This window comes from Neoarius graeffei, chromosome 10 (assembly GCF_027579695.1).
Source record: "Neoarius graeffei isolate fNeoGra1 chromosome 10, fNeoGra1.pri, whole genome shotgun sequence".
NCBI lineage: Eukaryota > Metazoa > Chordata > Actinopteri > Siluriformes > Ariidae > Neoarius > Neoarius graeffei.
The window spans coordinates 21,902,359-21,919,617 of NC_083578.1; the positions used below are offsets into that span (position 1 = coordinate 21,902,359).

Below are 17,259 nucleotides of genomic sequence, written 5' to 3' on the forward strand. Positions count from 1 at the left end.
AACCTGACCCAGACATGGGGAGAACATGCAAACTCCACACAGAAAGGCCCTTGCTGGCCGCTGGGCTCAAACCCAAGGCCTTCTTACTGTGAGACTATATATGGCATACAGTGGTATGCAAAAGTTTGGGCACCCCTAGTCAAAATTGCTGTTACTGTGAACAGTTAAGCAAGTTGAAGATAAAATGATCTCCAAAAGGCATAAAGTTAAAGATGACTCATTCCCTTTATATTTTAAGCAAAAACAATTTTTTTTATTTTCATCCTTTACATTTTCAAAATGACAAAAAAGGAAAAGGGCCCAAAGCAAAAGCTTGGGCACCCTGCATGGTTAGTACCTAGTAACACCCCCTTTGGCAAGTATCACAGCTTGTAAACACTTTTTGTAGCCAGCTAATAATCTTTCAGCTCTTACCTGGGGAATTTTCACACTTTCGTCCTGGCAAAAGGCTTCCAGTTCTACAAGTTTCCTGGGCTGTCTTGCATGCACTGCTCTTTTGAGATCTATCCACAGATTTTCAATGATGTTTCGGTCAGGGGACTGTGAGGGCCAGGGCAAAACCTTCAGCTTGGGCCTCTTGAGGTATTCCATTGTAGATTTTGAGGTGTGTTTTGGATCATCGTCTTATTGTAGGACCCGTCCTCTTTTTAACTTCAACTTTTTTACAGATGGTGTGATGTTTGCTTCCAGAGTTTGCTGGTATTTATTCAAATCCATTCTTCCCTCGACCAATGAAATGTGCCCTGTGCCACTGGCTGCAACACAACCCCAAAGCATGATCGATCCACACCCATGCTTCAGAGTTGGAGAGGTGTTCTTTTCCTGGAATTTGGCATCCTTTTTTCTCCAAACATACCTTTGCACATTGTGGCCAAAAAGTTCTATTTTTATTTCATCAGTCCACAGGACTTGTTTCCAAAATGCATCAGGCTTATTTAGATGTTCGTTTGCAAACTTCAGATGCTGAATTTTGTGGCTAGGACGCAGGAACGGTTTTCTTCTGAAGACTCTCCCATGAAGGTCATATTTGTTCAGGTGTCGCTGCGTAGTAGAACCGTGCACCACCACTCCAGGGTCTGCTAAATCTTTCTCAAGGTCTTCTGCAGTCAAACAGGGGTTTTTATTTGCCTTTCTAGCAATCCAACGAGCAGTTCTTTCAGAAAGTTTTCTTCATCTTCCAGACCTCACCTTGATCTCCACCGTTTCTGTTAACTGCCATTTCTTAATAACATTACAATCTGAGGAAACGGCTACCTGAAAACACTTTGCTCCGTTCTTGTAGCCTTCTCCTGCTTTGTGAGCATCAATTATTTTATTATTCAGAATGTGAAGGAGTTGCTTAGAGGAGCCCATGGCTGTTGATTTTAGGGACAAGTTTGATGAGTCAGAGAATTTTATACAGCTTTGGAATCTGCATCATCTGACCTTTGAACAAGCCACAGCTCAATAAGCCAATTAATGTCTGGAACCTTGGTAAAAGTTACCTGAGAACTCAAATGTATTAGGGTGCCCAAACTTTCGCATGGTGTTCCTTTTGTTTTTTCACTCTCCAATTGTACAAAGCAAAAATAATACACAAATCTTGCAGAAAACGCTGAAAAGAAATGTCTCGTCTTTACTTTTATGCCTTTTGGTGATCAGTTCATCTTCTGCTATTCACAGCAACAGGCATTTTCAGTAAGGGTGCCCAAACTTTTGCATGCCACTGTACTGTATACTATGCTGTAATAATTAGATGATATGTAATATTATTAAATGCAATTTCAGGACGTTGTAGTTTCCTGTCTCGTGCACCAACATGGTATCTGTGGGTAAGGTTTAAAGCTCTCATTCTCACGCCATAGGGATCAGTCTTGTTTTGTTCTGGTTTAGACTGGGAGAGCACCAGATGGCACTTTTCCGTTGGCGCTTTCTGACTCCTGACACTGATAATTGGAAGGGAATTTGAATAACTGTCACGCGTCTGACGCGTGCGACTTATACTTCCGGCACTTCCCACGCCACGCCTGAACATCTCTCAGCAGGATACAGATGTTTTTTAGGGGGTGGGGTGAAAAATTAGCATCCTACTAAACTGATATGCTACTATTATTTATAGTCTGGGATAAATATTCATTCTGACACACGATGCTTATTTTGAATCCTTGAAAGTAATTCTATAATATTCAGCATTGTGTAAACAACCAAGCTATCTCATTTATTTAGAATAGAATGCCTTTATTGTCGCTATACACATGTACAATGAGATTAAAGCATCTCCAATAACAGTGCAAAACAGCGTGTAGAGTGAGAGAGAGAGAGAGAGAGAGAGAGGAAGGGGGGGAGTGTGTCAGGGGGGTAAGGTGCACAGTCCTGAGGTGTATGTGTTGTGTTACACATTATGGAGTGAGGTATTGCTCATTGCACATAATATTGCACAAAATTATAAAATAAAATATTACACATTTATGAAGTATTGCAAGGTAAGGTAGTTGCACAGACTTGAGGTGTGTGTAAGCAGGCCTATATGCTTTCTGCTATGGGTAATTCGTGCTGCACACGTTATTTGGCACATCTATCCAGCCTGTAGAATTAAACTGGGATAAATCATGCAAGGCATTGCCAACCCGACTGTGATGTTTGTTGATTTTTTTTTTTTAGGTCAATTCATTGACAGTATTGTAAAACTCAAGCATTTGCATCAAATCGCACAAATCATTTGAAACACAAAATAGTCAGGCGTGAACATAAGGTCGAGTCCCGTCCATGCACCATGCAGTGTGTCCCTGGGGTCTCTGAGGACATGCTGCACGCGACCCTCCTGAGGAATGAGCCGCTGTCGGACTGGCGCGTGCTGTTCTGATAAGTGGAGGGGGCGGGGCGGAGGGGAGGGGGCGGGGATTATTATAAATGCGTGGCACGCGCCAGGCACGAGCTTGAATCCCCGCGAGCACAAGCGGCTCGTGCCGTGCACTGCAGCTTTCTTGCACGCGAGCTGAAGATAAAGGACTGCGGAAAACATGTTAATGCATTGTTGCAGTGTTGGGAGTAACGCGTTACTAAAGTAACGAATTACTGTAATGCAGGGGCGTGTTTAGTCTATTTTAGTCTATTATTCCACACAGAAAGGCCCTCGCCGGCCCCGGGGCTCGAACCCAGGACCTTCTTGCTGTGAGGCGACAGCGCTAACCACTACACCACCGTGCCGCCCAATACAGTTCAATTAATGTTAATATGAATAGGCCTAAAGTTACAGTATTTCTATCACAATTTGCCAGACTTTCACCTTTTGTCTGTTCTTGCGATGATTGTTCCTTGTATTGTGCCATGAGCCATCACTGTGGCTATTATATTCTAGTGTTTTTAACCATAAGCCGAGCTCAGTCAGATACCACATCACCTTCCACTGGATGTGTGATGAGCTAATTGAGCGTCTTGAGCTACATTTAGATTGTCAAATCCATACTTCCGGTTATTTTGGTGAGAGTAACTTAAAAGTAATGCAATAGTAGTGTAATGCCTTACATTTTAAATACAGTAATATTGTAATGTAACTAATTACTTTAAAATGACAGTAACAAGTAATAAATAATGCAAAACAGTTTTGAAGTAACTTGCCCAACACTGATTATTAAAATGCATAAAATTATATTCATTTTAATAGGCTGTCATACGCATCAGGTATGTGCAACAAGAGTGCAGTTAGTTGGATTTTAATGACTGTTGCATTCTCATGTATTTAAAGAATTAAAATAAAATGCAATTTAATAGAATTAGTAGAGGACCTGAGTTATATATACAACCCCGATTCCAAAAAAGTTGGGACAAAGTACAAATTGTAAATAAAAACGGAATGCAATGATGTGGAAGTTTCAAAATTCCATATTTTATTCAGAATAGAACATAGATGACATATCAAATGTTTAAACTGAGAAAATGTATCATTTAAAGAGAAAAATTAGGTGATTTTAAATTTCATGACAAATAACACATCTCAAAAAAGTTGGGACAAGGCCATGTTTACCACTGTGAGACATCCCCTTTTCTCTTTACAACAGTCTGTAAACGTCTGGGGACTGAGGAGACAAGTTGCTCAAGTTTAGGGATAGGAATGTTAACCCATTCTTGTCTAATGTAGGATTCTAGTTGCTCAACTGTCTTGGGTCTTTTTTGTCGTATCTTCCGTTTTATGATGCGCCAAATGTTTCCTATGGGTGAAAGATCTGGACTGCAGGCTGGCCAGTTCAGTACCCGGACCCTTCTTCTACGCAGCCATGATGCTGTAATTGATGTAGTATGTGGTTTGGCATTGTCATGTTGGAAAATGCAAGGTCTTCCCTGAAAGAGACAAACCTGGATATACCTTTCAGCATTGATGGTGTCCTTCCAGATATGTAAGCTGCCCATGCCACACGCACTAATGCAACCCCATACCATCAGAGATGCAGGCTTCTGAACTGAGCGCTGATAACAACTTGGGTCGTCCTTCTCCTCTTTAGTCCGAATGACACGGCATCCCTGATTTCCATAAAGAGCTTCAAATTTTGATTTGTCTGACCACAAAACAGTTTTCCACTTTGCCACAGTCCATTTTAAATGAGCCTTGGCCCAGAGAAGACGTCTGCGCTTCTGGATCGTGTTTAGATACGGCTTCTTCTTCTTTGAACTATAGAGTTTTCGCTGGCAACGGCGGATGGCACGGTGAATTGTGTTCACAGATAATGTTCTCTGGAAATATTCCTGAGCCCATTTTGTGATTTCCAATACAGAAGCATGCCTGTATGTGATGCAGTGGCGTCTAAGGGCCCGAAGATCACGGGCACCCAGTATGGTTTTCCGGCCTTGACCCTTACGCACAGAGATTCTTCCAGATTCTCTGAATCTTTTGATGATATTATGCACTGTAGATGATGATATGTTCAAACTCTTTGCAATTTTACACTGTCGAACTCCTTTCTGATATTGCTCCACTATTTGTCGGCGCAGAATTAGGGGGATTGGTGATCCTCTTCCCATCTTTACTTCTGAGAGCCGCTGCCACTCCAAGATGCTCTTTTTATACCCAGTCATGTTAATGACCTATTACCAATTGACCTAATGAGTTGCAATTTGGTCCTCCAGCTGTTCCTTTTTTGTACCTTTAACTTTTCCAGCCTCTTATTGCCCCTGTCCCAACTTTTTTGAGATGTGTTGCTGTCATGAAATTCCAAATGAGTAAATATTTGGCATGAAATTTCAAAATGTCTCACTTTCGACATTTGATATGTTGTCTATGTTCTATTGTGAATACAATATCAGTTTTTGAGATTTGTAAATTATTGCATTCCGTTTTTATTTACAATTTGTACTTTGTCCCAAGTTTTTTGGAATCGGGGTTGTATATGCACATCATTTAGGAAAGGATAACTCAACTGTTATAGGCTAATCTGAACCCAAGGAAGAATGTAGGATGTGTGCCAAAATCCATCCATCCATTATCTGTAGCCGCTTTATCCTGTCCTACAGGGTCGCAGGCAAGCTGGAGCCTATCCCAGCTGACTACGGGCGAGAGGCGGGGTACACCCTGGACAAGTCACCAGGTCATCGCAGGGCTAACACATAGACAACCATTCACACTCACATTCACACCTACGGTCAATTTAGAGTCACCAGTTAACCTAACCTGCATGTCTTTGGACTGTGGGGGAAACCGGAGCACCCGGAGGAAACCCACGCAGAGAACATGCAAACTCCACACAGAAAGGCCCTTGCCAGCCACGGGGCTCGAACCCGGACCTTCTTGCTGTGAGGCGACAGCGCTAACCACTACACAACCGTGCCGCCTCGACAGAAAACGTACTTTTAATACTTAAGTATTTTTAAAAGCAAGTGCTTCAGTACTTTAACTTAAGTGAAAATTTGACTGGACAACTTTCACTTGTATCAGAGTAACATTTGACTAGTGGGAGCTGTACTTTGACTTAAGCAATGAAGTTGGGTACTTTGTCCACCTCTGAACATCACATTATTACTGCTTATGTGTCACATAAACCAGGGTCAGGAACATGAAGAGGAACATAGTAGTAGTAATAATAATAGGGCGGCATGGTGGTGTAGTAGTAGTTAGCACTGTCGCCTCACAGCAAGAAGGTTCTGGTTTCAAGCCCAGCGGCTGGCGAGGACCTTTCTGTGTAGAGTTTGCATGTTCTCTGCGTGCTCCGGTTTCCCCCACAGTCCAAAGACATGCAGGTTAGGCTAACTGGTGGCTCTAAATTGACCGTACGTGTGAATGATTGTTTGTCTCTGTGTCAGCCCTGTGATGCGATGACCTGTTTGCATGTTCTCCCCGTGTCCGTGTGGGTTTCCTCCGGGTGCTCCGGTTTCCTCGACAGTCCAAGGGCATGCAGGTTAGGCTAATTGGTGGCTCTAAATTGACCGTAGGTGTGAATGTGAGTGTGAATGGTTGTCTGTGTCTATGTGTCAACCCTGTGATGACTTGTCCAGGGTGTACCCCGCCTCTCACCCATAGTCAGCTGGGATAGGCTCCAGCTTGCCTGCGACCCTGTAGAACAGGATAAGCGGCTACAAATAATGGATGGATGGATGGATAATAATACCGGCGGCCATCTTAGATTGGTCATTTTCAGGCTGTGGCCCCGGATATTGATTTTGTCACACATCCCAAGTTATTCCTTGGGGTCAAATTAGCCAATAACAGTTGAGTTATCCTGTTCTAAATTATATGCATACATGTAAGCCAGGTGGGCGGCACGGTGGTGTAGTGGTTAGCGCTGTCGCCTCACAGCAAGAAGGTCCGGGTTTGAGCCCCGTGGCTGGTGAGGCCCTTTCTGTGCGAAGTTTGCATGTTGTCCGCGTGGGTTTCCCCCACACTCCAAAGACATGCAGGTTAGGTTAACTGGTGACTCTGAATTGACCGTGAGTGTGACTTGTCCAGGGTGTACCCCGCCTTTCGCCCGTAGTCAGCTGGGATAGGCTCCAGCTTGCCTGCGACCCTGTAGAACAGGATAAAGCGGCTAGAGATAATGAGATGAGATGTAAGCCAGGTCCTGGACTAAACTGTGGGTCGCTTTTAACAGTGCCACGCTCAGAAATCAGGCTATGCTCGTCTGCCATCTATTGGTGACCAGGAGTCAAGTCTGTTCCATGAAAGTCCTAATCCAGGGGTTTTCAAAGTGTGGGAGTGTCAGCTCCCTCTCAGACAGCAAATAAACAACAGCGGCCCCCTTACAATTTTTGTTGCAGCTATACGTAATGTTCCATTCGTATTTAAAAAAATGGTTGTTGTACACATTTTAACTTTTTTCTTTTACACATTTTAAACATCTGTGCTTTTTTAAAACCTCTTTTTTTTTTACACATTTTAAACATCTGTGCTTTTTTAAAACCTCTTTTTTTTTACACGTTTTAAACATCTGTGCTTTTTTCAAACATGTTGTTTTACACATTTTAAACATCTCATAGCATCGTTAGCTAGCACCTCTTGGCAGACAACACACTGTGGCAGTGGAGCATCTTCAGATCCAGGCCATGAAAATCCAAACTTTAAATAATCGTGGTCATACTTCCTTCTTTTTTTGCTTGGCCCAGACTCTGTCTCCTCACTCAGTTTGCTTTTCCATAGCTTGCGGTGCTAAGGGAAGCCACGTCATTACGTCACTGTATACGTCAGTTACGTCGCTACGTTTGCATAAACCTTGGTGCGAATATCGAAGCAAAAACAACACGGAAGAAGCAGCAGCAACAACAATAATAATGGATGACTTCACCTTTGTACATCTGCTGCTTCTCGTCGCTTAAAAATGGCGATCTTTCACGGTCTTGTTATTGTTGTTGGTCTTAACAACTCCGCCCCCCCGCTGACGTAAGCGGTTCTTTCCTCTGGCCCAGCAGAGAGTTGGTGCTAGCCTGGAACAGGTTTTTCTGGCCCCAGAGCCAGTCCTTTGTCAGTGGAAACAGAAAACCCGGTTCCAAACGAAGCACTGGCCCCGAACCAGCCCTGGAACTGCTTTGGTGGAAAAAGGGCATCACTGTAGCTTTAGGTACTAAAAATCGATCCATTTTGTCTCTGGCAAAGGCTAGCTGAAGTTCGCTAAATGTCAGCAACAGTAACTGATTCTGGTTTATTTTTCCTCACGTTGCGCCCCCCTGAAGAACTCTGGCGCCCCCTAGGGGAGGCACGCCCCACACTTTGAAAAGCCCTGTAATCAGTATCACTCAGTGCCTTTACATGCACATAGAGAAAATCAAATTTCTGCCGTTGCTTGACTGAAATCGAAGTTCTAAATGCCATGGAAACACCTTAGCTAGGTTGAAATTGAACCGAACTTGATTTCTTGTAATCGAGCTACACAACCTAGATTATGCGATTTTTGCCGAGCTACTTAGTGCATGTAAACCCTATTGAGCTACGTAGTCGAGCTACTTACTTCAGCACTGCCCCTTCTGGGAGTGACGAGACCACAAGCGGGAAACACGACAGCCTCGGTCGGCATGACAACAGTAGTAGCGAGCAGCAGAAGAAGTCAGGAGGAACAAACGAAGAAGAGAAAATGGCGAGCAGAAACGTGCACTTCTGGAGCGATGAGGAGACAGAGTTCATGCTCATTCAGCTTAAGGAGTTGAATATATTAAAATTCATGGACGGGAGAAAAACGCGCAATGGAGAACACGGAACTGATAACTTTGTTTACACTCTTGAATAGCTCTTCTTCATGACGACAACCGGAAGTGTACCAACACGATGGGGTGTGTAGCGCCACCTGTGGCTCGGGTGCACAATGTACCTCACACAATAGCTCGATTTCCTTGTGTGCATGTAGGATTGGATTTCTCTGGCACCCCTGCTGGGACCCTTAGCTCAATTACCGACAGCAGCTCGATTTGGATGTGCATGTAAACGTACTGTATATTACAGCCTGGTATTTGTTATAGTAATCCAAAACAACAATAATCTCTCATCTCATTATCTCTAGCCGCTTTATCCTGATCTACAGGGTCGCAGGCGAGCCTATCCCAGCTGACTACGGGCAAAAGGCGGGGTACACCCTGGACAAGTCGCCAGGTCATCACAGGGCTGACACATAGACACAGACAACCATTCACACTCCCATTCACACCTACGGTCAATTGAGCCCATGTTTACATTAGACCGTATCAGCGGATCATCAGATTAACGTTTTTAAAACGATTAGTGTGCACACAGCAACACCAATACACGATTTGCGTGCACATAGCAACGCCAATACACGGATACGCTCGGCTCCGCAGGCATCCTGCGCTCCAAATCACTCCGCCCTGAACAGCGAGTGCTCTCTGGAGGGTGCGCACTCCGGCCCTGCGCAGCTCACACAGCGCGCGAGTGAAGTGCACAAGCCACGATTCGGGACTGAGCCGCTGTGTGTGTGATCCCAGCGCAGATCACTTACTACTTGCAAGTGGAAGGATGGCAAGCCTAAAGACAATCATAACTACACAATGGGCAGTATTTGCATCAGTATTTGCAGTATTTTCATACTTTTATACTCTTTAATGAAAGGTGATACAAGGCGGAAGTCCGCGCCGTTTTTCAGCAGTCGCGTCACATGACCAACGCCAGCGAATCAGGAAGGTGGATGTCACAGTGACGTTGTCTAATGAGACGCCAGCTAGAGCTCAGCACAGCGTATCCGCGTATTCTGAATGTTTACACAGCACCGGATCAGACACGATCTGGATTGAATACGTGGACGCTGGCGGATTCCTGTTTCCAGGCGGGTTAATGTAAACGGACAGTGCATCCGCGAAGAAAACGAGACAGATACGGTCTAATGTAAACGTAGCCAGAGTCAAAAGTTAACCTAACCTGCATGTCTTTGGACTGTGGGGGAAACCGGAGCACCCAGAGGAAACCCACGCGGACAACATGCAAACTCCGCACAGAAAGGCCTTCGCCGGCCACGGGGCTCGAACCCGGACCTTCTTGCTGTGAGGCGACACCACCGTGCCACCAACAACAATAATAAAAATAAAAATAAAGAAAGCCAAACTATCAATAAGACATAAATTAAGTAGATATTATTCAAACAGTAGAGTATTTATCTTTTTAAAGGCAAGCATACAATCCTACATGGTACAAACTGAGTGAAATCAACTTGAAATGCGCGCGCGACCTAAACCAGAGTGGTGAACTGGACAGAGCTCGCGCGCCGATAGTGAACTCTTGTGAAAAACATGGCGTTGTTGCACGCGCTGCCCCTTTAACACTGAGCCGGTGCGAGTGAGGCAGGTAACAGGCAAAGCAGCCAGCCAGCCCTCCTCCTCCTCCTCCCTCCCTCCTTCCTTCTCTCATGGATTATTTAACAAGTTGTCGAGGCAGAGAAGGGCATCCAAAAGGTCCTGAAGAAGAAAACACTTCATAACTTGTCACTATTCATCACCAGAAAAGATAGGCGCGGTGTCTGTGAGAATAACGGAAACAGGTACCAGGTGTCGTGAATTGGAAGATTCTAAGGAAGCGTCAGACAACCCGGCCGGGTTCTGACAAAATGGACCGGGTTTGCTAGGTCGTCTATTCATGATTAGTTCGAACAGGTAACAAGAACATGGCCATGTGAGGTGGTGTTACTTCTCTTGATAGGGAAAACCTATCAATTCTGATTCTTGTTTGTTTTGTTTTGCATTTTGCGACACCTGAGGTTCTTTTCTTTCCATGCTGAATGGTGCATGAATAGTCACCTTGGTCCAGGAGGCATTATGACCGTCGAGGCGACGCTTGTCGCCGCCAGGCAAGGCGAAATAGAAACTCTGAAAGTGCAGTTCGAGGCGAAAGTGCTCAGTAGTGAGGTAAAGGACTCGCTCGGAGCGACGCCTGTGCACTATGCGGCGCGCGCTGGGAAGCTCCAGTGCCTCCAGTTCCTGGTGGGAGAAGCAGGCTTACTGGCCAACAGCCTGGCGCACAACGGCGCGAGCCCCGCTCATGACGCAGCCGCCACCGGGAACCTGGCGTGCCTGCAGTGGCTGCTGACTCAGGCAGGCTGCCGAGCTTCGGTGAGTGTCATGCTTGTTTTTTTTTTTTTTTCCTTCCCAGTTTCTGTTTTAAAGACCAACCCAACTCGGGTTGCACGGTGTGCTGTGCCGTGCCGTTCATACAGCTCAAAACTTTTTCAAATCCGACCTCTATGCTGTCACTTCAGGTGTGCCTCAGGGTTCTGTCCTGGGGCCTCTCATCTCATCTCATCTCATTACGGGTTGTTATTCAATTCAATTCAATTCAATTCCTTTATTGCAGTGGCAAACGGGAGGCTGGCCGGTTACGATATTAGAGCAATTCCAGCGTTATGGACGTGACACTTGAACTCAAAATGGCAACAAATGACCCAGTGCATGTTTTATTGTCTCCCAGTATTTAAACAGCCTGTTGCATATTTTAAGGCTGTACCATACTGGAGAAGTGATAGAACAAGAACAATTCCCATAGTACATCTAGGGCATGCCAGGAAATGCCAATCAAAGATGCGTTATGGATGTGACAGAAAAAGTATCACTTTTCTTGGGTGACTGTACATTTTTATCAAACTCTGTGAAATTGTAAACCTAATGTCGAAATGGAGATATGGGCAATTCCATGTAAATGTCAACCTCACCATGCAAAAATAAAGCAACATGTAATACATCAAAACCACTCCCAGAGATCTCACCTAGGCCTGTATTTTACAGATGTGAATAAGTTGAACCAATTTGTAACCAACCTAATATGTCACTGTCAGTCTTTCTTATAATGTAAAACCCAAGCTAAAATCAACTTTGATCATGTACAATTCTATATTATTGCCACAAGCCACAGAAATGTATGCTAAAATCCACAAAACAGCAAAACAATAGCCATCCTAAATATTATTTAAGAACTTTGATAGTTTTAGCTGATATTTAGAGAGTTTTTCAAAGGGTTATGGTGGTTAAATTGCTGATTTTCTAAACATATGCCATGTCTATTTCAGATGCGTCGCATCCATAACGGAATTATGTCACATCCATAACGCTGATTTTTTTCTTCCTAGATTCTGCTTGAAATAGAAAATATTTTAAACAAAGGCTTTTTTTATTTTCAGCTAAGACTCCTTTATTAAATGCATGCCTGCATTTGGATATTATGTTTGCAATTTCACAGAGTTTGATGAATATGTGTAGTCACCCTGGAAATGGGGTATTTTTTCCGTCACATCCATAACGCATGTCTTTTTTGGCATTTTCTAGAGTTCTAAATGTACTATGGGAATTCTTTTTTTTCCCATGACTTCTCCAATATGAGAGGTCTTAAAAATATACAACAAATTTTAAAATACTGGAAAGGAATAAAAATGAGCTAGGTCAGTTGTTGCCATTTTGAGTCCAAATGTCACATCCATAACGCTGGAATTGCTCGTATCCATTTGATAGAGGGGTCCAAGGTGAATATTAAAAAAATCTTTGTTTAAAATATTTTGTATTTCATGCAGAGTTTCGGAAGGAAAAGTCAGCGTTATGGATGTGACGAAATTCCGTTATGGATGTGATGCGTCTGAAATAGACATGGCATATGCTTAGAAAATCAGCAATTTAACCACCATAACCCTTTGAAAAACTCTAAATATCAGCTAAAACTATCAAAGTTCTTAAATAATATTTAGGATGACTATTGTTTTGCTGTTTTGTGGATTTTAGCGTACATTTCTGTGGCTTGTGGCAATAATATAGAATTGTACATGATCAAAGTTGATTTTAGCTTGGGTTTTACATTATAAGAAAAGACTGACAGTGGCATATTAGGTTGGTTACAAATTGGTTCAACTTATTCACATCTGTAAAATACAGGCCTAGGTGATATCTCTGGGAGTGGTTTTGATGTATTACATGTTGCTTTATTTTTGCATGGTGAGGTTGACATTTACATGGAATTGCCCATTTCCAGATTTTAAAAGAAAAAACGCATCAATTTTGCCCATACTCTTGCCTCTGAGCTGGCTGATTGTTGGCAGCGTCACAAACTGTGAAATAACAGGTTCTTTTGGCCCATTAGCCTACTGTCCTATATACATGATGGTGGTGTTGGGGGGGAGGGGTATATTTTAACATTTTATATTTTAAAATTGTGGCATGTTGTTTTAAAAATTGACATCGGCTGTGTTTTTGTTTAAAAATGTTTTCCAAATTGTAGCTGTGTTTAATTCATATCCAGAAAAACATATATTCCAATATAATATACTCAGCATAAGCATTTTAAATAGATTCTATATTTTTGGTCCATCCATGACATATTACTAAAGTAGCCTATTTACTGTTGTTGATGTGGGTCACTTGCTGTTAGCCAATTCACTTTCTCATACCAGGAGAGCTGAAAGGAACGAGTATTATTCCCTACCTTTTTCACCAAGTCAATTTGAGGCGTTGGTCTACCCTGCTCTTTAATTTTAATTTTTTCCTTGAAAGGAAGACTGGCAAATGGCTTCGCCAAAATTAAATCAGCAATGCTTGGCATCCGTGCGCAGCTTTCTTGCTAGCTGACTAGCCCCCTCAAGTTCAAGTTCAGTCACTCAAATAAACAAAATTTCTGGAACTAAGATAGCAAACTTGACAACACTGTATTTACACTTTATTTACAATGAAAATATATACAAACTAAAAAAGCTGGTAGAAACCATATGTAATGAATGAAATCGAAATGTAAGCTGATCTCTTACAATACAACACAGCACTTACGAATCCGCATGGGACTGAACTGATGTTGCCAGATACTGCTGACGTTATCCAGCCCAAAATATGTTCAAAACCCGCCAAAATGCACTTAAAACCGCCCAATCTGGCAACACTGTACCGCTGCCTGTCTATAGTTGAAACAAGCTGTCAATCAAAGAAAATATCCGGCCGCTTTCACCAATCACCAGTCTCCTTGCGGAAACTGCCATGTCCCTCCCATGTGAGGCTCGGAGTCCGTGGGCGGGCATTTTCGCAGTATTTGTCTAATAACCGTCTTGCATTTTGAGATTGAAAAGCGCATAGCTCCCAAATGCCATTGAAGTCCATTGAGGCTGGGAGTCCGTGAGACTCCGTGGGGTGGGCGGTTTCGCAGTATTTGTCCAATAATCGTCTTGCATTTTGAGATTGACAAGCACATAGCTCCCAATCCACTGAGGCTGGGCTGCATCGTGTTGTCACGAGGGGGAAAAACTCACGCACACATTAGGCGAACTGGGGAAAGTTATAAGGGAATGATTTCGCACTGTAGTGGGTTGAGCACATATATTTCTATGATTCTGGATTTGAAATAGCAATGTTATAAGGTCGGCTATAACATAAGCCTAGCGCAATTCATCCTACACAATGTTCGTCATTTTTAGAGGAGGCTGAGCCTCCCTCGTTGTCTTAGAGCAGTGGTTCTCAAACTTTTTTTCACCAAGTACCACCTCAGAAAATACTTGGCTCTCCAAGTGCCACCATAATGACCAACATTAAAATACAGTAGCGTAGTAGGCCTAGGTATTCATTAAAACAAGGCGGAGGTTTTATTTAACAAGTATAGTTAATATTGTTGGCCACTGTAACATTACACACAGTACTTTGAACAGCAACACTGTGTTTAAATATAGGAAAATAAAACACTGTACTTAAATAATGAATCAAATAAATTGGCCAAATCTGCAACATCTGTAGTCTCATCAAGCTGTATGGTAAAATATCTACTGTTCTTAATGCACTCAGTGTCTTTTTAACATCGTCAGCCATGTCGTTTATTCTCCTTGACACGGTGTCATTTGAAAGCGGCACCAAGTTTAACTCTCTGGCAGCTTTCTCTCCACACATGATGCGTGTCATCTCTTTGGCTAATGGCAAACACAGCAGTTCCCCGATTGTGTGCGGCTTACCGGCTCTGGCGATCAGGAGGCTGGCACGATATGAAGCTTCCTGTGCTTTGGCTACGGGTGTACCATAGGACAGAATGGTGGACTTGGACTGCTTCAGTTCATCACGTTTTCGTTAAAAAAAAAATCCATTGGTTTGTCCTTTAGTGCTGTGTGTTTGGTTGTAAGATGCCGTTTGAGATGCGATGGTTTCATGGACTCATTGCTCAGAACGTCGCCGCATACAACACACTGCGGCCTGGGCAGCTCCTCTGTCCCGCTCCAAATGAATCCCAGTTTTATGTATTTTTCGTCATACTTCCTCCTCACTGGTTTTTGCCGTTTGCTAGCAGTTCTGGGGCTGGTTTTGCCACTGTCGTTAGCATCTGCGCTCGGCTCACACACGTCCTCTTCAGTTCTCCCTCTCTCCTGATCCACGCTCCCATTCGCGGATTTAAGCCACGACAGTAATTTTGTCGTACTTGTCATAATTAGCAAAGCCACCTCCACCTTTTCCCATCACAGCCTAGTCTACCAATGGCGGATAACCGTCTGTCAGCGGAACCGGCGGGAATGCGTACGTACACTAGGTATGGCTACCCAGAAGCACTTGCAAACTTTTTAAAATTATTAACTTAATTTGTATCTCCTTTCATTTTCTTGTCATCGGTTGATAAGATATTTTCATCCATTCGGATATTATGGATAGTATTTCACGTTTTATTTTATTTATTTATTTTATTTATATTTAATTAAGTGATTCTTTGGCGTACCACTAGAATGGAGCCCCACAGTGGAGTACCACAGTGGAGTACCACAGTTTGAGAATCACTGTCTTAGAGCAATCGCCCGTGCTTTATTGTCATTATACATCAAGTACAACGAAATTATGCTGCTACTCCAACTTGGTACTCAATACCATCAATAAATAGAACAATAAAACAATGAAAAACAACAACATCTATAGAGATCTTGCGGTCACGTGACCGGAAAGTTAACAGCTGCCATCTTGTCGGTAAAAAACACCGCTGAATACTGCTGCACTCGTGTACAGAATGGATCAATTTCAACCGACGGACTACACGGCTCATTTTTCTAATGAACAGATAACTAGATATATGTCTAAAATAAACGATCTACAGATTAGTGACCCTTATGGCTTACCGGACGGAGTTTTCACGACCATGTCAGTGGATTTTGAACTGCCAGAGGTGGAATACTCAGACGTGTATAATTACCTCATCAACTTTCCCTCGCTGTTCAGTGGTGAAGCACTGCGTGCTTATAAATCTCTGGACAGTTATCTTTACAGAAATTCAGGATTTGTCAGCGACTCAGATGTGGCATCTTGTAAACAAGAATCCTCACTGGACGGGTAAGTCACTTAAGTATTGAGTATAGCACTGACCAGCCGATTATAGAATAGAATAAGGTAATTCCAGCTGTAATTCCAAATCGTCCGTCTTGTTTACCATGGATCTGGCGTTGGAGAGGTAGAGGCTTGGCAGTGGAGATTTGAGTGGCTGTTTTCTGAGCTTAGTCAACAGGCCGGCTCTGCCTGCAGCCTCGCTTTTGCTTCCGCTCCCGACGCTGCCTCCTTCGCTTTGCTTCCGATAACAATCCACAGAGACCCTGCTGATCTCGCTATCTCGTCCGGAATGTTGTGCATGCGATGGAAATCGCTACAAACCGTCATTTTCTGCTGGAAACCAATGTCCAGTAAGTCCATACGGTTGTAGTGGATATTGAAGTCCGGTACAGACGAACAACACGCAAAAATACACACAAAAAAACATAAACGTGCACAGGTAGGGAGAGCTTGTAGCCGCAGCCGTTGTAGTAGAATTGTATATAGTAGGGTTTTCCAGAAGAAAAGGCAGAAGTAGAAGGCGGAAATACGGCGTTTGACCAACAAAATGGCGTCTGTCACAATCTGGATCGGCTGTGACGTCACATGCAAGTGCTCCATACAGAACGCAATCAAGAATAAAAAGTACAACGTGAAGCGTTCATAAGTGAGAGGGTGGCTTAGGCAGTTGTCATTTCTGTTTGGTTAGGTATGTTATGGCATATGGGAAGAAACTGTTTACCAGTATGAATCTAGTGGTTCTGGATTTGATGGACCTATAACGCCTGCCAGAGGGCAACAGTTCAAACAGATGGTGACCTGGGTGAGAATTGTCCTTGATGATAGTTCGTGCTCTGGAGAGAACACGGGAGTGTGCGATGTCTGACAGAGAGAGAAGGGGGCAGCCGATGATTTTCTCTGCTGTCTTTATGATTCTCTCCAGAGCTTTCTTATCGGCAGCAGAGCACCCCGCGAACCACACAGAGATGCAGTATGTCAGGATGCTTTCTATTGTCGACCTGTAGAAAGACACCAGCAGCTTCTGACACAGATCGTTTTTCCTGAGTATTCTCAGGAAGT

At 43.4% G+C, this 17,259-nt stretch overlaps 1 protein-coding gene across 3 annotated transcripts in view; it reads left to right on the forward strand.

The window, feature by feature from the left end:
• Positions 1-10,319: 10,319 nt before the first annotated feature.
• espn (espin) overlaps positions 10,320-17,259 on the forward strand; it is a 186,688-nt gene continuing 179,748 nt past the window's right edge. For all 3 annotated transcript variants that reach the window (XM_060931530.1, XM_060931531.1, XM_060931533.1), the window contains exons 1-2: positions 10,320-10,548; positions 10,689-11,004. In XM_060931530.1, coding sequence (XP_060787513.1) covers positions 10,532-10,548; positions 10,689-11,004 — 333 coding nt within the window. In that variant the 5' untranslated portion in view covers positions 10,320-10,531. The remainder of the gene's footprint in view (positions 10,549-10,688; positions 11,005-17,259) is intronic.